General features: G+C 49.9%; 1 protein-coding gene across 1 annotated transcript; it reads left to right on the top strand.

Moving 5' to 3' along the window:
* The first annotated feature begins 6,049 nt into the window (after positions 1-6,049).
* Positions 6,050-12,868, top strand: SOX7 (SRY-box transcription factor 7). The gene is made up of 2 exons (XM_004766064.3): positions 6,050-6,531; positions 10,149-12,868. Exons 1-2 carry the CDS (start codon positions 6,294-6,296, stop codon positions 11,069-11,071), a joined length of 1,161 nt encoding a protein of 386 aa, XP_004766121.1. The 5' UTR covers positions 6,050-6,293; the 3' UTR covers positions 11,072-12,868.
* Positions 12,869-23,774: the final 10,906 nt, after the last annotated feature.

The following is a 23,774-nucleotide window of genomic DNA, read 5'->3' as shown; positions in this document are numbered from 1 at the left end:
CTGAGGAAACCACAGTGAAGGCTTTTGCCCCCTTCCAGTGCTTCCCCATATGTCCCCAAGAGTATAGAGTACCCTCTTGGGAACTGCTTGTAACTAGCTTTCCAGTGGCAGTTGTCTTTTGACTTGTTGGCTTTGTGATACCTCAAATTTTCTATTAATATTCTATATTGTAGGGGCACCAGGGTGGCTCAGTGGTTTAGGCCTCTGCCTTCGGCTCAGGTCATGATCTCAGGGTTCTGGGATCGAGCCCCGCATCAGGCTCTCTGCTCAGCGGGGAGCCTGCTTCCCTCTCTCTCTCTGCCTGCCTTTCTGCCTACTTATGATCTCTCTCTGTCAAATAAATAAATTCTTAAAAAATATATATATATATTCTAATTTGTAAAACAGATGATATTCAGTCCTGCCCTAAGGAACTTACAATTTAATGGTGGTGGGATGCCTTAAAATAGCAGGACTAGTAAAATTCTGTTTCATGATCTGAGCACTACTTACGCAGGTGTGTTCACCTTATAAAATCTCAGCAGAGTCTCCATTGGCACGCTTCTCCATAGGCATGTTATTCTTTATTAAAAAGCAAAACATAAAATAATGGTAAAAGCAAAACATAAAATAATGGCAAGCTGAAATCTATTCAAGAAGAAAATCTCATAAGCTAAACAAACAGTACGTATCCTTAGCTTCTCACACCAGGATTGTTGGTTGATGACACAGTTCTCCATGATGAGATCTCTATCAGGATCACCTCACAATGTCAGTCATGATCCTGCCACTATTTACCCAGAAATCAGACTCCTGTACAGAAAGCCCAAGAAAAGACTCATTCCCATTTCTTCCTATTTCCACTGTGTTTTATTTAAAGATGACTTCTAACCAGTTTCTCTTCTTCCTCCTAGGCATTTGGAAATGCCATATTCTTTGGAAAGAATAGGCAATAGGATAAAGAGCTAGAAACAGACCCCCTTGAACCAACTGTTCGTTTTTCTTGTAATCTGTTGGTTTTTCCATCTAAAGTCTGAAAGTCTAGCTTCTGACTAATTAAAGAGAGATCATTTCAGTGCAGTAATCCTACATACATACTCCCTTACAAAAGAAAAACTGGCCATTGTTCAGAGTGGAGTAGGAGAAAATTAATGTAGAAAAAGTGTGTTCTTGGCTTGGAGCTCTTCCAGCCCTCAGTGCTAGGGAGAAGCAAACACAAAACCCAGAATGTGCACTGGCTTCCCTCTGCCTTGCCCTGCAGAATGCATACAACACAGGCAAGCACTTCATCTCACTGGCTTCATGTTACTCTCCACCATGTGCACTGGTTAGGTGACTGGCTCAAACGTGTCAGCCAGCAGTAGCCGATGGGACTGGACTTACATCTTCTGGCTTCAAGTCAGGGTTCTTCCCACCATTTGCTGGGAGACAGGATCAATCAGCAAAGAGCACTTTTGTGTGTGTGTTGGGGGGGGGGATTCTATTGTGTGTGTCAAGTCTGATGTGGGCCATCTTGGGAAATCTTGGGCTTCAGCACCCCAGTTCTTTTTTAGTATTAAGTCCTTCTTACAAAGGGATTTTGATATTGGCAAGAAGTCTACCCTCCCCACATTCAGGAACAATGTAGTTTGGAAACCCTATTCCACTTCCCCTAGTGCCTGTAGAAAAGCAGTTAAACCTCAGAGGCAGTGAAGCTCTGTCCCGGTTTCCTTGTGCTCTGCCTACTCCAGGCCACTTGGGCAAGCCTACAGGTACATCTTAAGTCCACACAGTGTTGTTTAATCCCACCTGCCCAAATGATTCTAAATTGGGGAACTTGATGAATTCCTCCTGAATGACTATGAAGAAATTGCTCTAGGTTAGAAAAGAGCAACCCTGGGTACAACTGCTTAGAGGAAAGTCAGGGTCTCTTTTTGCTGGGTCAGCCGTGAGGAGTGGGGGGAGAGGCAGCTAGCAGGCCTGGGCAGGCTTCCTGGCTCTCCAACATGCACCTCACCCATGGCCAACAGGGTTTGCTGGTTTGCTTTTCACATTTCCTTGAACTTCAAACACCCTTTGGGTGAGGAAAGCTCCCGTGGAACTTGGAGGGACTGGACTGGAAAGGGCACAAGGACAGAGGGAGACACAGCAGCTGGTTAGAAGCCCTTCTCTCTGGCCTGGGGCTCTGCTGAGGGTGGGAAGCTGGGAGTTGACCGTGGAGAGCCCTGCAACCAGGGAGCAAAAGCACGAAGGCAAGGGATGTGTGTTCACATCTCTGCTCTGCCCCTTGGAAGCTGCAGCCTCACCTGTGTCATCAGGGAAAGGGCTTTATGATACCACTGGGGCTGTCTGCTTCCAAGAAGGTTTGTGTAGAGGCCCAGACGAGTCAGCAAATGACCTTTTACAAAGACTGCCGGTCAAGTACATAAATTAATGTGAGCAAAGATTATGGTGGTGATTATTTCAACCGAGAGATGAAATGCACCAGCAAACACATACACAAACCATTGTAGACATGAGAGCTGGCAGCTGTGGCTCCCCCAGTCCAGTGCTATGCGTGGTCCAGATGCTGAGCTCCTGTGCAGGAGCTGCCACTCAGAGCAGGGAATGTGCACCAGACTCCCCTCCTTCCCCTTCTCCCAGAGTCACCAAAATTCTTAGGTTTGGAACAGAATAAGGAAAACTCCTCAAGGGGGAAGGTTCTGAAGGCCTGACCCTATTCATTTTATGTAAAATGTCATCCATTCATTGTAACAATTCACAATTCTTTAAAGCACAGGAGATGATTTGACAACTAATGTATCAGTCATCCTGATTTTGTCCCCATTTTACAGATGAAGAAACCGGGGCTGAGATCAAGTAAATGACACTGCTAGTAAATTGTAGCAATTTACACTGGGGCTTTCAGACTTCAAGTCCTGTATTCCTGGAAACCCACGTTCAACTACAGAGCTGAGCTGAAGAAAGACATGGGAGGGAGCAGAGAAAGAGGGGGAAAGTGGGAGGGAGAAAGAAGGAGGAAGGAGGGGGGAGGGAAGGAGGGAAATAGGGAATGAGGAAAGGAAAAAGAAAAGAAAGGAAAGGAAGCAAAAGTCATTTGAGGGAGCAGAGAGTGCCGTTCTCGCAATACACACGGGGAAGTAAAGGCTTGCTCAGGTGCCTGTGCGGACGGGTCTCCTGTGTTGTTCTCGAGCGGTGCCCACTGTGTCCCTGAGGCCTCACACGCAGACCTCTGCTCAGACTCTGCTCTTCGGTGTTTGACGGAACCCTCCTCCCATCCCGCTGCGGACCCCACTCCATTGCCCCTACTGGAGACTTCTTGGTTTGATTGCTTGCGAATTCACCGTGCGAAACTCCTACGGACAACTGGCTGCCGTCCCGGGCCCAGCGCAGGCCCAAGCAAATGTAGCGGCTGTTGCGCGGTGAGAGAGATGGGGGATGGGGGATCGCCAGCCTTGGCCCTCCCTCTCAAGGCTCGGGAGCACCGGGCTTTGGGGACGCTTGGGGTCCATTCGGAGTTCCGGAGACTGAAAGTCGCAGTGACCAGAGATGCAGAAGGACACGCATCTCTTAGCACCGCTTTCAGCAGGGGCACGTTCGCATAAAGTTGCCCTGGTAAATCAATGCGCGGGTGCAAATTAAGTAGTGAAGGAAAGGAGCGAACAAAAGAGCCCAGGTTCCGGTGAGCAGAGCGCTCGTACGCTGAGAGCAGCGCTCAAGCGAGCCATGTGGCCCTTAACGTCCTGGTCCTGGACGACTCAGTCTCGTGCACTTTCTCCAGACGAAATGCAAGAAATTAAACAATTGGAAACAACAATCACAGCTTGTATTTTCTCTGCGCCCGCCCCCGCTGTTTTCTCCAACTTTGCGAAAGACGTTTGGAACCCAACTTGACCGCTCCGCGCTACCCGGATCCCGCGCCTTTTTCTAACCTGGTGCCTGGGCGCAGCCCCACTGCGTTCTCTCTCTGCTCCCGAAAAACGCCGGCAGCGCGCCAGAGGTTGGGGGCTGGAGTGGGAACGTCCGCGGCCGGCAAGGGAGCTCTATCCTCTAGAGGCCTCTGGGCCCTCGAAGCACTGTCTGTGCCCTGCAGCGGCGGTGGACTTAGAAAGAGTCGCAGCCCAGTTGTTTCAGGGATCCACGTTTGCAGCGCAGTTCCCCCTCCCGAACCCTCACTCGTGGTCCCTTCTCCTTCCCTCCTTACCCCAATGAGGTGCCCTCCCGTGGCCTGGCGGGACTCTGGTGCCCCGGGGTTCCTAGATTATCCTGGCCTGGGGATTTTTCTTGAGGAGTTTCTGGTAGAGGGGTCTAACACAGGAAGTGACCTAGGCTTCCAGGGGTAGGGATGTCTGCCTAGACTGTGGACAAATCTGCACGCAGCCCCTTTTCTCCCCACTGTCCGCTTGGTCCCTGGCGCCAGCAAGGCCCTCTGCTCCACCTTGACACCCCCTTTCTTGCCAGCACCTGCTCCCTTTGCTGCTCAGTTCTGGCCTGCGAAGGTAGTGTTTGGAGCACATGGGTCTAGGGTGCTGCTGCTGGATCCTTCTGGAAAAGGAGAAGATAACTAAGCAATCTATTATTTTATGAGTAAAGCCCATTCTGAGATGAAAATTATCCCGGGTTCTGTAGATTAAAATTGGGATTTAAAAACAGGAGTTGCATTTCTCTACCCACTTGCCTTGGGGTCCATGGGGCCTGTCTGGGAGTGCATGTTGCATATGAGGCACTTATGAACTGCGTGCACCCTAGGGCATTGAAATTTGGTCTTAAAATTTATAGGGCTTTACATCCAGAGTTGTATTAACAGCAACCATCTTATAGAGGTTAAACTTTCATGTGTATTATCTCACCGAGTCTTCACAACAGCCTTGTGAGATCAAGTCTTATCATTGTCCTCCTTTTAGGTTTAGAAAAAAAAGGCCTAGAGAGATACATGACTTGCCCAGAGTCATGCATTAAGTAATCAAACACTGAAGACAGATCCTGGCTGCAGACCCCAGGGTCCTCCCAGGACAATGCTACCTCCTTTCAGGGTCACCTCTACTAAGCCCTAAAGAGGGATGGCGCTCAGTAAATATTTGTAGATTGAATTCCAGGATCTAATCAAGCCTCATGATTGTGTTTTATACAGTAGGGTGTGCCTAAGCCTTATTTACTCACTCACTTATTCTTTCATTTATTTGGCAGTTCCTGAGCGCCTACTGCGTGCCGTGCTGCCCTGAGAGCCAGAACAGCCCTACTCATATGAGTTGTCCTGGGGGCAGAGGGCTGGCATCTTGGAGAGACTACCCTGAGCTCCCAGCCCTCAGCCCTCCCAGAACCTGCCGCCATCTAACCTGGGAAGTCGGAAAGCCGCTGGAAAGCCATTGAGCAAGGCGGGAAGGGAGGGCCAGAGCAACTCCACTCCTAGAAGCAGGAGCCAGACGGAGACAAGATAAAATACAACCAGAAGGAAAATACAGAGAGAAGATGAGGGAGCTGAAGACCCCGAGGACCTCCGAGACTAGTGTGGTGTGGAGATAAGAGTGTTAGAGGAGAGACATCAGATGGCAGAGTGAATGAAGGAGAACTGAGAATGCAGTCCAGCCCTCAAGACAGCCTGGGAGTTGCAGGGGGCTCTGTGAGCACGGCACAGGGCCCCATGCAGAGGGCATCCCTCCTCCTGGCATGTCTCTGGCCGCCAAAGCTGGCTGGGAGCGAGGATGTTGGAGCCCTGTTCATTTTAGAAGAAAGGCAAGAATGTTCTCTTCAGAACAGTTCACACAGGCTGCTCTGAGGGGATTCATGGTCAGTTCCTCTCCCGCCCGGCCTGGCCTAGCGAAACCTGTTTGGCTTCAGTTCTCCACGGGATTCCAGACGCGGGAGGAGCTGGTGGAGTGTGGCTGGGAGAGGCCACGGCCAGTCGGGACAGGGCACTGGAGTCTGGCTCCCGCTCCGGGGCGACGGGACTGCGGGCGGCGCCAGCCTCCTGGCTCTGCGACACCTGCACCCAGAGCGGGCAGGACGGGAGGCGGCCAGGGGCGGATTCCCGGGAGGGACTCGGAAGGCAGAGGGGCGGGCCGGGGCGGGCGCGGGGAAGTGGCCCTCCCTCCCTTATCCCCATCCTGGCAGGTCGGAGCGGGGACGCGGTGGCCCAGGACGCAGGGAGTGGGCCCGAGCCTAGACGGAGGGAGGGGCTGCGCCGCCTTCCCGAGAGTCATTGGAGGACGCGGCCGCACGAAGCTGATAAATAAAGGGACGGGCCGCGGCTGCCAGCCAAGTTGGACGCCCGACCCGTGCGAGGGCCAGGTCAGCGCCTGCCCTGAGAGGCGAAGCGACGGGACCCCCGTGCGGCCATGGCCTCGCTGTTGGGAGCTTATCCGTGGCCCGAGGGGCTCGAGTGCCCGGCCCTGGAAACCGAGCTGTCGGATGGGCTGTCGCCGCCGGCCGCCCCCCGCCCGCCAGGGGACAAGGGCGCAGAGAGCCGTATCCGGCGGCCCATGAACGCCTTCATGGTGTGGGCCAAGGACGAGAGGAAACGTCTGGCGGTGCAGAACCCGGACCTGCACAACGCCGAGCTCAGCAAGATGCTGGGTGAGTAAGCCAGCGGGCGGGCGGGGTTTCCCGGGAGGTCGGCGGGCCGGGGGCGCGGGCAGAGGCGGGTCCGGGGGCTCGCTTCTAGGGGCCGTGTTGCGGTCCTGAGAGCGCGGGGTGCCTGGGTAGGACCCGGCTTGCGGGTATGCTCGGGGAGTGCTCGCGCTCGCTGTGCCGGCGAGGTTGGGCATCTGTTCGAGCGTGGGTAAGCTCACAGTAACCGGGATTCAGAGCCGGGATACCTCGACGACGCCCGAAGTGAAACCGCGCGGCCTGCTGGGGTGGGCCAGGAAGCCCACTCGAGGGAACCCAAGGGACAGGCGGGGCCATCAGCTGCCAGGCCCCCGTCGCCCAGCGACCGGGACCTACGCGCACACAAGGTCCGGACGGAAACCCGGAGGCTGGGTGGAACCGGTGTTTGCTAGGAATATCAAAGCGGGAAACCCACTATTCCCTGAATTTACCACTGGCACAATCACAGAAGGAGGTTGTTAACTATTATTAACTAATATTCGTCAAGAGAGACCTTGCAGGAACGCATCCTTTCTTTAACTTAATTATTAAACCTACAGCAAAAAAATGCGCACATAGACTCGATCCGATAATGTATTTCTCAATCGCAGGAGGTAGATACAGCGATTGGGACGCTCAGGGCGGTCAGTGAGGTATGTCCTGAAGCCTGCCACTTTCTGAGGGCTGCTGAGCCGGGGCAGCGGGCCTGGGGACAAGGACAAGCCAGACCAGAGGAGCCCAGAGAAAGGAGTTAGGGCAGGTCTGAAAATTTAGAGTTCCAGTAGGGCTTTTGTGAAGGTTTCTTCTTTCCCAGGTCTGGAGCTGAGTACTTTCAACTGCTCTACTCCTTTTTGCCCTTCCACGGAGGTTTTATTCATTTTAACTTGTGAAAACATTTCAAAGCATTTTGTAGGCACAGTGGGACAAGGGGAAGTATGTGGTCACCTGAGACTGAACTGACCCTCCCCAACCACACCCCTCCCCCCCAGAACTGAGCTTTTTTTCTTTTCTCTCCAGAGCTCCAAACCTTGGGGTGAGGGCTGTCACCCACCCTTCTTTGGCTAAACCTACAGGCCCCCAAAAGGGGTCCTTCCTGCAGTGTAGATGCCCTTTCAAAGCTGCTGGTTTCCAAAAGTCTCCTACGGATGCATAGCCCAGTCCCCTGGCTAGATAAGCCCAGGACACAATGGTGGGTCAGTGTCAAAGCGAGCCCCTTTGTCCATAAAAATATTAAAAATTATATTTCATACTGTATGGGCATAAAGACAAATATATTAATATATACAACAGTAAAGTATTTACCTAAAAGTTGATTTTTTTTCCTTCAGGTTTTTAAAGAAATGAAAATACTTTTTTTTTGGTGGGTCCTTCAACATTTTTTTTCATGGGCCCAGGCACTGCGTCTTTTGATAAAGTGCAGCTCCTGTGACCAGGACAGAGTGAGTTTTCTGTTGCAGGCCCAGGTCAGAGGTGGGAGAGGAGCTCAGGCTAGGGAGACTTTCGGGACTGAGGCTGCCTGCAGCCCAGGGAATGGGAAGGCGAAAGGACCTACCTGACAAATGCCTCTTGTGAGCTGATCCCTGTTGACAAGTCTCACTTAAGCTTCCAGAGGTTATAATTCATTTTGCAGGAAAGACACTGATTCCTTCCTGCCTAACTGCACAAGGGGCAAGGGGCTTTTAAAAATATGGACTTCCTACACCTGTTACTAGGGGTCAGCGTGATGATCCAATTCCACCATGATCTTGCCCAGGACTTTCTTTTCTGACCTAGGAAAGTGTCCCCAGCTTTTTTGCCTCTAAGCTTTCCAGTCTATAACATCACAATTTCACCTAGTAGCACTACTATTTTTAGGATACTATAAATAAAAAGGCACATAAAAACAGTTAATATATTTAATGAAATTTAAAATGACTATTTTATTAATATTATGATATCTATGTACACTTAGAAACTAGAGTGACATTTTAAATTCAGTCCACAGACAAGGTGTGGGGTGTGCCTCTATTTTGGGCCTCTTGCAACAACTTTGAGTCTCAGCCACAGGCTGGGAACTGCTGACCAGCCCTAAACCCAGAGTTCCTGACACTTTTGGAGTTGCTCTTTTAAGTGACGCGTAATTATATTAATTGATGGGTCTGTCACAATAGTTATAAACTTTCATCCCAATGGTAGAGTGCCTTTAATAATTGCCCTCCTCCAGTGCTCTATGAGGGCCAGGCATGCAGAGTCAGGGTCAGTGCAGGGTACTGAGGTGACAGGACATGGAGCTCTATATGGGGCCCTATGCCAAGGGTTCTGGGTGGGACATGTGGCTTCTTTCCTTACCAGGAGTGGGGATGGGGGTACTTACCTCCAAGCTAGTAGGTCTCAAACTTCAGGATACATTAGAGTTGGGTTGGGGGGAAGGGGCTTCCAAAGGTGCAGAACCCCCTGGGTCCGCCTGGGAGGTAAGGGTCCAGAGATGACCTTCAGAAAAGCAGCAGCCAGAGGGATGTGCAATGCATGTACTGACAGATGAGAGAGAGAGAGAGAGAGAGAGAGAGAGATATGCTAAAGCAATTTATAAAACTATACAGAAGGGAGTAAGGATGAATAGAAAGTCCAAGTGAAACCAGCACTTTAGCTCCAATCGGTTACAAGCGTGAGATGCTTCTTAAAGAGAGAGTTTTGAATTGGACAATATCACAATACGTTTTATAGTGAGGAAAATAAAGACCCAGGGAAGTCAAAGAACTTGCTTCTGTGAGAAGAGTCAGTGACTGAGCAACTGACCCCTGCCACAGTCACAGGCTACTAATTAAGTGGAGAGCAGGAAAGCCTTATCACGAGTGCGTGTGTGCATGCTTTTGCACCTGTGTGCGTGTGCACACATTTGTGTGCACGCATGTGTGTGCACGCATGTGTGTGCATGTTGCAGGCAGATGCTAGCAGGCTGGCAATGGGCTTCATATGGCAGGGTCCTAACTGACCGTCAGATGTGGGGCATAACTGTCTGTTCCCCTAAGTGAGATCCTGTAATTTACTTACATCTGTAAAACGATGGACAGAGCCCAGAGTTCCCTCACAAGACGGCCTGTGGGATTTATGCCATAAATAAATATAGCATCACTTCCTGAGAGGCAGCGATAATCAGCAAAGGCAAAGAGTTTTCATTAAAATGCACAAATGAGTAGACTTGGTCCACTTAGGGTAAAAAAGAACCCAAATTGGTCGTTATATATTTTTATCGGGCATCTGACATTGGGTCTGGTGGGCTTTTCACTATGAATCCCGCATTGTTTATAGGTTTGCGTGATTCGTGGCTTTAGGCTTTTATAGGAGAGGTGAAGCCACCCTGTGCATAGTTGGCCTTAGTGGTTTTGCGGGCTGCAAGCGGAAGAGATTTTTTGGCCCCACAGTGCCAGGATCTGGGATGGGAGCGGGATGCGAGGGGTGCAGTGTCCTTTAAGTCCTTTGTGGGGTGGGGACGGGTGGGATGGGGATGGAGGCTGACTGGCGAGTGCAGTGTGGACGCAGGGAGGCAGGAGCGTCTGACACAGGTGAACCTGCCTCTCCAAGCCGCGCAGATGCTGAAAGGGGCCTTCTCTGACTTGTGTGAGCAGGAAAGTCGTGGAAGGCGCTGACGCTGTCCCAGAAGAGGCCCTACGTGGACGAGGCGGAGCGGCTGCGCCTGCAGCACATGCAGGACTACCCCAACTACAAGTACCGCCCTCGCAGGAAGAAGCAGGCCAAGCGCCTCTGCAAGCGCGTGGACCCGGGCTTCCTCCTGAGCTCCCTCTCCCGAGACCAGAACGCTCTGCCTGAGAAGCGGAGCGGCGGCCGCGGGGCGCTGGGGGAGAAGGAGGACAGGGGTGAGTACTCCCCCGGCTCCGCCCTGCCCAGCCTGCGGGGCTGCTATCACGAGGGTCCAACCGGTGGAGGCGGCACCCCCGGCAGCATGGACACTTACCCATATGGGCTACCCACGCCCCCGGAAATGTCGCCCCTGGACGTACTGGAGTCGGAGCAGACTTTCTTCTCCTCCCCTTGCCAGGAGGAGCATGCGCACTCCCGCCACATCCCTCACCTGCCTGGGCCCACTTACTCACCGGAGTTCGCCCCCAGCCCCCTCCACTGCGGCCACCCCCTGGGCTCCCTAGCCCTCGGCCAGTCCCCGGGCGTCTCTATGATGTCCACTGTACCTGCCTGTCCCCCGTCTCCTGCCTATTATTCCCCTGCCACCTACCACCCACTCCACTCCAACATCCACGCCCACCTGGGCCAGCTCTCCCCACCTCCGGAACACCCCGGCTTTGATGCCCTGGATCAGCTGAGCCAGGTGGAACTCCTGGGGGACATGGATCGGAATGAGTTCGACCAGTATTTGAACACTCCTGGCCACCCAGACTCTGCCGCAGGGGCTGTGGCCCTCAGTGGGCATGTCCCCGTCTCCCAGGTGACATCAACAGGCCCCACAGAGACCAGCCTTATCTCCGTGCTGGCTGATGCCACGGCCACGTATTACAACAGCTACAGCGTATCATAGAGTACAGCGTATCAAAGAGGCCGAGGCAGCCAGCCTGGCCCTGCCTCGCGCAGCCTCTACTTCCCGAGTGCTGAGCAGAGGTAACCGCGCAGTGTTACCAACGTCCTCCGACAGCCCGGGGTGTGCATGTTTGAACTGTCAGCGGGACAGAACCGGGCTCTGCCGGTCTGAGTGCCCCTTTGCTCCCTGCCACCTACATTTTGAGTATATTCCTTCAGATGGGTTTTCCACTGGCTACAACCTGGGAATAAGGCAAGGTAGTTGCCAAAAGAAAGATGGTTAACTGGTAGATTTTCATTTACTTCTCTGGGTCCCCATCGCGGAAACCAATGTGTGAAAATCTCAGCGGCGTTCACACCTCTCCAGCTTCTGACCCAGATGCTGGTGGGACCCCCACTTGGTTCTTTTCCCCTTGCAGCCCCTCCCCCAGTCTGTAAAGTTGGGGACAGACTTGACATCTAAGGCACCTTCTACTCCAGGGTTTTCTGATCTAGGATTCTTTCAAGGCTAATTAAAAGGAAAACGAAGTTTGTCTTAGTAAATTCATTAATGTCCAGCCTGGTGGTAATTCGTGTGTGCAGCCCAAGAACACACAGCTTTCTGCACTCGCACGAACTTCTAAAATGATCGTGGTCTTTCAAAAGGACAGTACTCCTCTTGATTTGGGAAATTAACCACTAGAATTGACTGTGCTGCTGAAAACGAGATTGAATTCAAACCACTGGTTTTTAAACCTTTTTAAAAGATGAATTATTTTTTATCACACATTTCAAGAGAATATACACAGCCTGAACATATACAGTGTTTGTGGGACATGCACAACACACACACCTTCATGCACACCCTTAAATGCATGTCTGTGCAGCCTAGATCAGATACTCTTGTTGATGTTGGCAATTTCTTGTTAACTGTCATTCTGTTCCGAATGACCCAAAGAGCAGGGAACCTAAAAAGAATTTCTACACAAAAACATCACTTACCTCCAATCTGAATGTGTTCATTTCTTGAGTAAAATTTTAACACACTCTCCCCTCTGCAGGTGCAAAAGGAGCTTCCTTCTCACTGTAGCTTACTTCCCTTCATCCTTTCCTGGGATTTCTTTTTCTCTTTTTCACTGTTCTTCCTCCACCCTTGAGTTGCCCAGAAATTCAAAGATCCCCTGGCTTAAAAATCCTAAACATCATTCCTATGGCTGAGATGGGAATTCAGCCTCACCAGACAGCTGGTTTTGGGGAACATTGTTGGCTAACACTTCAAAACAACTTACCTTTGCTATACTGACTTCCCAAAGAACAGAACTGCACTGTGATTCAGAAAATGTTTCTGAGCCCTGACCCCACCCCCCAAAACATTTCCATCCTTCTCTCAAACCTCCTTTGAAGGAACATACCTAGCAATGAGGGAAAAGACAGTTGTCTTTTAATTCCAGCCTATTATTGCCTGTATGAAATATGTAAGTGTTTTATATATTATCCTATTTTTAGCTTATATTTTATATTGTTGAGAGATCGTTTTTTTCTTCCAAGACGTCCTACTATTAAATTACTTATAAGATATAATTAATCTTAATGCTATTGCTGTATATGACATTTGGTAATAAATAGTGAATCATTCACGACACTATGATTGACTGGTGCAGTCCAGAATGTATATTAATAATTTTGTAAAACATCACAGATGTTAAGCTAAACTGTTCCATTTTTTTTTTTTGTAAGAACTACACATGCTTTGGAACGGTTGTAGATATTGATCTGTCTAAAATATTTAATTTAAATAAATGTTTTTGTACCATGGCCATTCTATCTTTTGAAATGTAGTTTTGCAAACAGAAAATGTTGTCCAGAGAGCCGTAGATATTATGCCCAGTTCCCCTTCATAGTACTGGTCAAAATACTTAATCAATTTTTTTTATCTTAAAAAATTATCTTGTAGGTTGGTTTATTTTATTTTATGAATTACGATAAAGAGATAAAGCCTAATTTGACATGTTAGAAACAGTGTTTTTATCATGAATATTGAAAAAAAAGACGAGTTCATAACCTACCTGCAGAACAATTTTCTCCGGATGACTTCATACTTGCAACGTGGAATGAGGTGATTATCAGGCACTCTCAAGATAGGATGTAAGTTCTGCCCAATTGCTTCCTTAAGGCTGCCACATTTTCTCCTCCTTTGAAATAATCTAGAAAAATATCTAGCTTTCTCCCATTAATATGCATTTATTGATGTGGTATAACAAGACATCACTGGCTTTCAAAACCCAGTGGAATGTTGTGGAGAAGGCAGAGAAGTGCCTGAATTGGTAATTAAAAGATGTAACATCTTGTGAGGTTTAGGATTAAAATCCCAGCCAAAAAATGCCTGGAAAAAGCTGATGATTACTCAGTCCCCTTGCGGGTCGCCGTGCCTGGCTTCTCTCCATGGGGAAGCAGCTGTAACTTGTTCTCCTCCCAGACTCTCTGGGCCAAGGAGTGGGTTCTGGGAGGGCCCAAATGGGCTTATGTTTATCCTTCAATTCTGATCATAATCTATAGTCATTACTTTCATAGCACTTTATAGAGGTAGGGAAATTTACGGCAAGTTTTATGGGCTAATCCTCACCCACGATCCCAGGTGGGGCCCTGTCATCCATCCACCCGCTGTGCAGCCGGGACATTGAGGCCCTGGGTGGGAGGTGGTGCAGTTTAGCTCACCCCACTCAGCTGGTGGAGGCTGGTGTTCCCCCACTTCATCAGATACATTTGTTGGCAACATCAGTCAAAGAGTCTAGAGGCTTCATGCCTCTTTTAGCACTTCACCATGGCATGGGACCACATGCAGTCCAATTCCTACCTCTCACAGCCCTGGGGAAAGAAAGAATGGCACAGAGGAAATTACAGGGTCAGAGTCAGATGAAACCCAAAGTCATGGTCATCCAGGCCCACTGCCGTGGCTGGCTGGCAGACTTCAGGGCCATCAGCTGTCTGGAGGATGCGTCGTGCAGTGTCTGCACAGGACTTGGGCCCTCGGCACTGCCAACTGGGCATTTTTCATTCCCTGCCTCTGGGAGGGCAGGAAACAGGCAGGCGATGGGGCTGCTCTTTTACTTCTGCTCAGCCATAGGTGAAACAGTTGTGCCCAGAAGCCAAGAGTACTTAGGAGCTTTAGCTGCCCATTCTGAGAACCCACCTGTCCCCAGCAACAAGAGCACCTTTTGCTTTAGCTGATGAAGATTGATGGGGTATGCACAGTTGTCCTTTTTTTCTCCAACATAGGTGTAGATATTTCATTCTTCCTTAAGATCCTTCAGTATTTGCTCATAGTGCACAGTAGCCAGGGTGAGCACAGAAGTGGGATCACATGAATGCAATGAAGTTCCTGCTTCTGTGCTTCTCACTCATCAGCTCCGGTAATATATGCATATGCCAGCTCCCCACCCCCGGCTTCCCAACTGTATGAGCTTCAGGACTCACAACACCTTGCTTAGCCCCACGTGAGTACCCCATGGTTAACCTTCTTCCTCTTTCCAGAAGCCATTGGATACCTACTGCACAAAAAGCCTATTGTTCTCTCAGATGTTTTCCTTTCCCATACTTCTGTGTTTAACCCAGTGCTCTTACCTACAGGGAAAATCCTCGCTCCCATCACCTGTCTGATGACATCCCACAAACCATCCAAGTCCACCTTACCTGTCCCCAACCCTGCCTGGCAGAGGGGCCCGTCACTGGTGTCCCTGAGCTCCCATGGGTCTTGAGCAGACCTTGGTAACAGCCCTTACTGCTTGGCAGTGGAATCATCAATGCATATGCATCTTCCCCAGGAGGACAGACACATAGTAGTTGCTCAACAGAAATATGAGGCAATAAATAAATAAATGTCTGAGGTATTCCTGTTCATCTTGGTGATAAAGACCTAAAACCTCCTGGGTCCCTATTTCCCTGCTATACTGGACACTAGTATATCCCTGCTATACTGGACACTGTCCCTCTGGACACTAACACCCTAGAGCTTTCGTGCAGGGCTCAGGCTGGATGTGATGCATCCATGGCTATTCAGTCCCACCTGCTAGACTGTAGCCTGTAGTAAACAGGTCAGGAATGGGCTCAAGGTACAGCAGGAAAATCCCCTCTCCCATCCCATCCTAGGGCAGCTGAATAAACCTGAGGCTTGTAACATTTGTAACTGCCTGCTTTGCTTTTGAAAATTATGCTCTTGATTTCCTCCCAGTGAAAAGGATTTGGAAGGAAGGGAGGGAGGAGGGAAGGAGAGAGGGAGGAAGGGAGAAAAGAGATCTATCATCTTTTTAATCTATCCTTCTATCTGTCCATCCATCCAGTTATCCGTCTACATGATCCATCCATCCATCCATCCATCCATCCATCCATCCATATCTGTCTATCATCTATCTTCCACTGATATTTAAAATTCTACCAAGAGACAGTCTTTGTAGAAAGTTTAGAGAAAAGAATATCATCTATTATCCACATCTTCAAGACATTGCTTATAGTTTTTTTACATAGGTCATCCAGTCTTTAAAATTTTGTTTGCATCTAGCTTTATGTACACATATGTTTCTTATAATACACATTTTTATTCATTGATATTAAGTAAACATTTTCCTGTGCTACTGAACTTAATTTTTCTGTAAAAGGTGTTTTCTTGTCAGTTGAAACAGCAATTTGAAAAAAAGAAAAATCAGCCACCCCATGACTTTGATGTAACTATTTTCAATATGCTCATTTTGGCATCCTGAACTTGCCAGGCTTGTATTTGTGTGTTCAAAATTATACCTGGTGTGATCATAGCGTAGATATGGATACTGCTGGCATTTGGCTTTAATTTTCTCAAGAATCATAGAAAACATAGAAGTTTTTGCCATATTGATATTTATCTTCATAATATTATTTCCAATGATGGCTCAGTATTTCAGAACATTAATGTAGCTTAATTCACTTGACCACCCTCTTGCTATTCAATCTCCCACTTTTATTTTTTTCCATTACAAATAACACTGCAGTGAACATTTCCTTGTTTATGTCTTTGACTTGACTTCCAGCAGGGAATCACAAGAACTAGATAAATGAACAAGTTTACAGCTTTTGCTTCAAACTGCTTATTTGTTGGGTTCCCAAAGAGTCTCGAGTGATAGCGAAGGCACAAAAAGTCTCCATTCAATTTCCAGGATGAACTAACTCTCAACAGGAAGAATTAAAACCCCTGAATACTACTTATGACTGACTTAAATCTGACCATGCTCACTTGGCTTCACTTGTCATGGTGACTTTTTTTTTCCCGAAGACCTATTAATGGGCTCACTGCTGGTTTCCATCAGCAAATTGTGATGTTCCTTTCCCCTAACACCGCAATGGATGGCGTGTGTTTTCCCGAGCATCAAGTAACTATGTAGGGGAAAGGATGACTCTATCAGCAAGGCAGCTGGGTTAGTTCCAGAGCCCCTCAGAATACCATCAGCACGCTGGCTGCATTCACAGGGCACTCAGAGCTCTAAACTCTCTAGGAGAGTATCTGGAAAATGCCTGGACCTGGCAGCAAGTGTCTGACCTAACCCCATCACTGGATTTTAATGGGGACTTGAGTAAATCCCCAGACTCGTTCTCTCATCTAAGGGGATAGTGAATTTGTAGACTCTTAAGAAATTGTAAACTTTATATGCATGTATAGGATACCTGTTTTCTATGTTTGATTTCTTCAAACAATTTAGTTTTGTTTGTTTGTTTGTTTTAGGCTTGGAGGCTGGTACTAGTTTGAAAAATTTGGAGCCATATGATTGTCCTACTGGGGTTCCTTGGGTGAGAGAAATAAGGGAAAAGGACTCCTTTAATATGGCTAAGGGGATTACAGAGGACTCACTCAGTTTCCTTGTCTGGATACTGAGTGGGATTGGAAGAAAGCACGGAGTCATTTAGACCATTCTCTATTGAGGGCTGCCTCTTAGCCACTCGTGGCAGACGGCTTTCCATCTGATCTGAGTCCTTCCCCAAAAAGGGATCTTTCTCTCTGTAAGGTAGTCTAACAACTTCCATCATCAGAAAGTTCTTTCTTGTTCCTCACCTAAATCCTTCCTGTTTCAGTCCAAGTCCTTGTGGGCTTGTCATCATCTGTGCAGAGGGACACATTTGTTCCCATCTCGCCCACGTCATTCTCATCCCTGCAGGCTGGTGGTCATGCTCCTCTGCTCTTCACTGTGGGGCCATGTCTGAGGCCCGGGTTGGGTGTGGTTTCCTCCAGGTCCTCCCTGAGGTCTGCATTCCCTTTAGTCAAATGCTGAACTTTGTAGGGACGTGGGAGGGGCGGGAGGAGGAGGTCTCGTATGCTGGGTGAGAGAGGGAGGCCGGGGATTTCACCAGGGAGTGGGAGCGTGGACTCTGTGGGCAATATTGGAATGTTCTGTGAGTAGGCATAGGGTGTAGTCATTTCTCAGAGGGTCACACAGCTGGGTCACATGGTGGGTCCCCTGGCGCTGCTCACAGTCTTTCAATGGTCACTCATCTTCCATCACTCTAAGGGGCCATGGGGTGGCACAGGTCTGGGACAAGTGGAGGGGACATTAAAACAACAAAAATGTTCCAGTGGATTCTGGAAAAATCACTCGTTTCTGATGAGTGAAGAATTTGCAGCCTCCAGGGGCCTCAGGGAGCTGGCTGTTGCCTCTTAGAGGTTCTGATGACAAAACTTAAAGGTGGGGCTGTGACTTCTGTGGGGAACAGGTCATGTGAAGGGGACAGGTAGCCACAGGCATCCACCTGCTCCAGCCTGTGTCTCTCCACACCGACTAGTTCATACCATGTCAGAGGAGCTGGAGAGGTGCAGAGCTCTTCCCTTCCAACCCAGCAAGTCCTGGGAACTGCTTTTCCTTCATTCCTTTCCCTGAAAAGCAGAAGCAGCAGTTCCACATCTCAGGGCCCTGTGAAGGTCAGGGGAAGTGTGCAACCTTAAAATCGACGATGGAGTGATCTGTTCTGGTGATGACTGTCACTCTGCTGGGGGTATCTTCATGTAAACAGAATGGTTACATTTTCACTGGAAAGAATATGGGGCTAGAAATTAGGAGATTCTCGTCCCAATTCTGTGACCTTGAAAAAAATCACTGGAGGTCAAAACTGGAAGGAATCATTGTTATCATGCTGTCAACCCCCAGGTTTGATGAGAAAGGAAATGGAGGCCCAGAGAAGTCAGGGGACTGGCCTAAGAGCAGGCCGCTGAGAGTAGGAGCGGGAGCAGGTCTGTGGGGGGAGAGCTGTGATGGAGAGGTGAAGGGTGAGACCCTTCAGGACCAAGGTGGTCAGTCTTCCTTAGCCATGCAGGGTGGCTAGGACGGAGCTGTGGGCGAGGGTGCCCCCACAACTCTCTCTGCTACATGGGCAGGGGAGTTCCTCAGCAGTGGGCAGAGACCAGTGGCATAGGTACAGGGGTGTGGGTTAATAGGAAGAAAGAGCCCTAGGAATGAGATGGGAGGGGAGGCAGGAGCACTGTGTGTTAGCAGGCCTTCAGAAGATCTCTGGAATTTCTTCTTGCACTTCTTGAAACCCAACTGGTCTTAGTGGGTGCTGGCCCAGGGGAGGGAGGCTGGGAACAAGGCTCCCAGAGGACAGAATCCCAGTGCACTCTGCTGGGAGGCTGGCACACGGCCCTAGGATTCCCAGACACTCCAGAGGCTGGCCCTGAGGGGCCTGATGAGCACACCAAGACCTCTCCAGGAGCCAATGGAACCTTGTGTTGTGTTTCTGCCATCTCTGCCGGCCCTTCCTTCCTGCCCCTCCATGTCCAGGCTGTAGGGACCCTGAAAGGTAGTAGGGGGGTCAGGGGCTGCTGAAGGGCTGGGAGGCCAGGGTGCCGGGGACAGAGCTCTAAGGGCAGCAGGCCATGGCCTTCCACGCCACCTCTCCAGTGGGCTGGAAGATGAAGAGGAGAAAGGGATGGGGGAGGGGCCTTGAGAGGGCGGAGGAGCAGCCCCGCTGCTGAGTATTTTCCTGCCCATGGGAGCTGCTGTGACCAGGAGGAGGAGGAGGATGTGGCCGGAGCCCAGTGTTTCCTGCCTGATAAGCCAGCCCCTCCCTGGGAGCCCTGGCTGGGCCCACCTTCTCGCCCGGAGCCCTGCCCAGGGAGGGACTGGCTGAGGAGGAAAATCACTTCTCCAGATTAGCTCGCCCAGGCTGAGCCTTCCTCCTCCGCCCCTGTCCCTACGGCAGCCACAGGAAATGAGGCTGGGGCCCAGCAGCCCAGAGGTCCCCACCTTCAGAGCACTCAGGCTCCAGGCCTAGGGACTCCGGTCTGTCTCGGGACCCCTCTGTCCAAGTCTCCCAAGAACGGAAGCCTTCTTGCTCTAAAGTCAACCATTTCCAAGGGGGGCAGTGAGTGCAAAGCTTTCATGTGTTTGTCAGATCTTGTGCCTGGAGTTGGGGCCTAGAAAACAAGTCCCTTTACTCACGGTCAGTCCATTCAGCCAGCGCCTCCCAAGGGGGCCTGTCCAAGGGCACAGAGTGTGGAGGGCTTATGAGGCAAGACACTAAGCAGGCCCAGGAGACCCAGCACCTGCCCTTCTCTGCCCTGGCAAGCGTGTGGTTGGGGTGACTCTCTGACCCTTTCTAAGCATTGCCTCCCCACTGTACATAGGAGGGGAGAGCCAAGTGAGAGCTAGAGGCCTGCCCTCCTCCCAGCATTCATATCGAGGACTGGATTCAGGGCACTCCTGGAGCGGCAGGCACAGTGGCCATTGCTGAAGAGGGCTGGGCACACTGAAATCAGTCCATCCCCACGTGGGGGGGGGGGGACTGGAGGGAAAGCATCTACTCTTCAGTGTCATCTTGGACTGACCAGGCTTTATGCTCCCCTCTCTGCTGCCCATAGAGAACATCCCCTTTTGGTTTCCCACATACCATCCTGTCCCCTGAGGCCAGGTTCCTCCCTGGGAGCCAGGGAGCCTGGGCTCCAGGTTGGAAGCAAGGGTTGTGCGTAGGCTCCCAAAGCAAAGGAGAGATGCTTTTCAGAGAACACTGTTTCGAAATAAGGACAGAGTCCCAGAGAGTGTAGGGACACTGCTCAATGACATTCACAGATATAAGCCTTACCAGGACTGCAGACCACTGACCCCAGGTGGGCCCCCAACTGCAATGGTATGGTGTTCCCAGCATGCCAGAAGGGCCACCACCTCCCCTGCAGCCCAGACCTTCTTCCCAACCCACTGGTAAAGGCACCCCCCCTCCACACTCCCACTCCCACTGGGAAGCTGATTCTTGGTAAGCAAACTGGCCAAAGGGAGTATTGAATCTCAGCACAGATGAACACGCACTTGCCTGGGAAAAAACATCTTCATAGGTGTGGACAGATACCTGGGTATGCACACTCACGAGGGTGAATAAGCAGCCCCTCTCCCTTCACATCTGGGGTGCACTGCCTTTTATAAAGCATGTCCTTATTTGGATTTCACGTAATCTTCACAGCAATCCTGATGTAGGTACGGTTATGCCCCGTCACAGGTCCCGGAGCTGAGGCTCGGGTGAAGCAAAGAGACTGAGGAAGGTCCCATCGCTGGTAAGTGCACAGGGACCCTGCCCAAGGATGCTCCCCGAGGCCTGCTCCCTGGAGTGAACTTCCACACAAGCTCAGCTGAGCCTGAGGAGCCCAGGTAAGCAGAGGAAGGTCTGGAATTCCCTGTGCAGCAAGACTACCTGCATCCCGGCTGAGCACTGGGAGCTACCTAGGCTGCCAGGCCTTTGCAGTCCTCTCTGCTAGGTGGTCCCCTGGTCACAGGATACTTGGAGATGAGAGAGGTGGGTGAAGGGGAGAAGATTGGGGTTTACACCTTTTCATTTTATGCTCTGCAGGGCTGGGCCAGCCAAGTGCCTGCTGCGCTGCTGTGCGACCTGGGGTAACTCACTTTCCCTCTCTAGGCTTCCATAAATGAGGAGCTTATACTCAAAAGTTTCCAAGGGGCAGAATGCTCTGCATCCCTGAGCCTGTGAAAGAGAAACAAAGAAAAGAGGGGAGTTCCCTTCCTTTCTGTTCCTGGCCTCAGCATGTGCAGTGGTCTCTGGGGAGATGGTCGTGTGGGCTGTCCCTGGGCAGGTGTCACTCTGAACAGAGCCGGAGCTGTGGTTCTGACATCCAGGCCCTGAGCACCTCCTACCACATCATCTTTTCTGTCTCAGCTACCCTGGGGGACTGTCCAGCCTCTGTCACCAGGCTACATCATGAGGCCCCCAGTCACCTGATCTGACCCTATTCCTGTGTGTCACCCAGCCCCACCTCCTTGGGACTCTGCCCTACCTTACTTACATCAATGATCTTTCTACCTCTCTGCATAGGTTGTTGGGCTGGACAGGATGAGGTAAGAGGCCTCTGTCTTCTGAGCCCAGCCTGGCAGGTCCTCACGTAACCCTGACACAGAGGAGCAGCCCTCCCCATCAGGCATGACCTAGTGCAAAGGTTGCAGCTGGTCTCCGGAGAGATGCTGGGATTCCTCCATGGTCCATGGAGACTCCTGGGCCCTGTCTGGTCAACCCCACTCCAGACACTCACCACCGGCACTCACGGGCTATCACCCTGAGCCTCTTTACCTCCAGTCCTGCTAGAGGTTCCATATGGTCTGGAAATATGACCCTTTTCATTAAACTTTTGCCTACAAGGTGAAGCTCAAACTTTTCAGAGGACATTCAGCCCCCACGCTTCTGGCCAGTCTCTTCTCCCCTGACTTACTTCCCATAGCACAGCCTATGTTGTGGGTGCAGCAAATTTCCAAATAGGATCTGTTTCTTCATACCTCGGTGCCTTTGCATAGGTTGTTTCCTCAGGGTGGAAAGTCCTTGTCCCCACCTTCACTCTGTCGATTCGTCCTTCATGTCTCGGGACCTAGTTCAAATGCTTCCCCTCTCAAAAAGCCGTTTCCACATGCCTTCCACCCATCTGATCTACCCTGTCCCAGTCTTCCCCATCTATTCCCATAGCACTCTCGCACAGCATCTATGGTGCGATGAGGCAATCTCTCTGTCTTTGAGCATCTGTCCTCCCACTGGTCTGGGGACATGTTTATCTGGGAAAGAATCTTATTTGTCTTTGACTCCATGGGGCCTACTTTGTGTCAGGCACATAGTAGGTATCCCATCAACCTCAGTTGGTTGACAGAACAGCTCTGCAGGGTTCAGACACTTACAGGTCTGTCCTCTGCCCAGTGTTTGATCTGAGACATGTCGCCTCATTTTCCGGTGACTCAGTTTTCCTGTCAATTGGTACTGGTTTATGTCAAGAGTTTTGAGATTAGGTTACAAATAGAAGCAATGGGAATAGCTCAGGAGATGATCAATGGTGAGATATAAATTTCTGAGACAATCACCTCTTGATGATCCCTGGAAAAATTCAATTCTACACTGGCTTTCTGCCACATCCTAGCTCAGGTTCATATCCCCCATTTGGTCATCAGTCAGGAATGAAAACTATTTGTAATATCGTCCCTACCAAAGTAGATTTGGAGGAAATTTGTTGCTGCATTTGGGAAGATGATACATACATATATGTATATATGTGTGTGTATGTATATGTATGTATGTGTATATATATGTATGAATAGAATTTATCACACGAAGGAGCTAACTGTTAATTCTACAGTAATAAGGATGCTAAACTAACTTTGGAAGTAAATTTAGCCCTTTAGTAAGTTACCTTTTCTAGGCCTAATTAAAAAAAAACTTTTATTATTTCCTTTATGTAGGTACATACAGAAAACTTGGAAATACACAGGTACAAGAAGAGAGAGAGGGAGATGGAGAAATTTCCCCCTCTAATCGCCATGAAAAGGACACTTGCTATTATCACTGTGTTGTATTCCTTTCAAACTTTTCTTTTTAGGTATATGTGTGTGCTCACATGAGTGTTTTTTTTTTTTTTAACTTATTTTAGAATATTGGGATTACTTTGTTTAGTAACTCATTTTTTTAAAAAGTGAAAATGTATCCTAAATATGTTTCTGCATCAATGCATGTCTCTTATCAGATGATGAATATTCTGTTGTGGGCCCTTCTAGAAGTTGCTTTTCCATTCCCCATGTTACTGGACCCAGTGAACAACCTGTGGTTTGCTGAAGAAGTCTGAATTGCCCTAAATGAGGACCCAACTCTTCCACCAGAATGAGTGAAGTATACAATCTCCACCTTTGGGGGTTTCTTAGACTTCAGCTGGACCCCTTTCCCCTAAGACTCCCTCACTTGCAAGTTCCCTAAGAGGTATGTGGCGCTTTCTTTCCGGTGGTGTGTATTATGAAAATAAATAGGCACGGATTTCACTTTCCAAGTCTGGGTTTTGTTTTCGGGCTAAATGTCAGTTCTCAAACAACACATTCCCTCTTCTCCCACATCATGCTGCCCCCTCTCCATGCCACCAGCTGCCTCTCAGCTCTGGTGGGAAAGGCTGCTCTGGCACGGGGAGTGCAGGCTCAGATCCGGGCGGCTAGGGACACAGGGATGCCCACTTTCATTGCCATGCTGGGTGCCTGGGAGGGAAGTGACTTGTCTGAAGTTTGTTTAGTGAGTCAGCAGCTTGGCCCGGCTGCCCTGAGAGTGCTGGGAATCGGCCCCAGGCTCAGGACTGCCAGACCTCAGCCTCTGACGTGCAAGGTCTTGCTCAGGGAGGAAACCTCTCTTCCTGGGAAGGCAGGGCAAAGGCCCTGGGGTGTGCGCCTGAGGCTGGGGATGATCTCCCTCTGCTAAAAACT

Source organism: Mustela putorius, unplaced genomic scaffold, assembly GCF_011764305.1.
Source record: "Mustela putorius furo isolate JIRA1106 unplaced genomic scaffold, ASM1176430v1.1 tig00000242_pilon_pilon_pilon, whole genome shotgun sequence".
NCBI lineage: Eukaryota > Metazoa > Chordata > Mammalia > Carnivora > Mustelidae > Mustela > Mustela putorius.
This window is presented reverse-complemented; position numbering and strand designations above follow the sequence as displayed.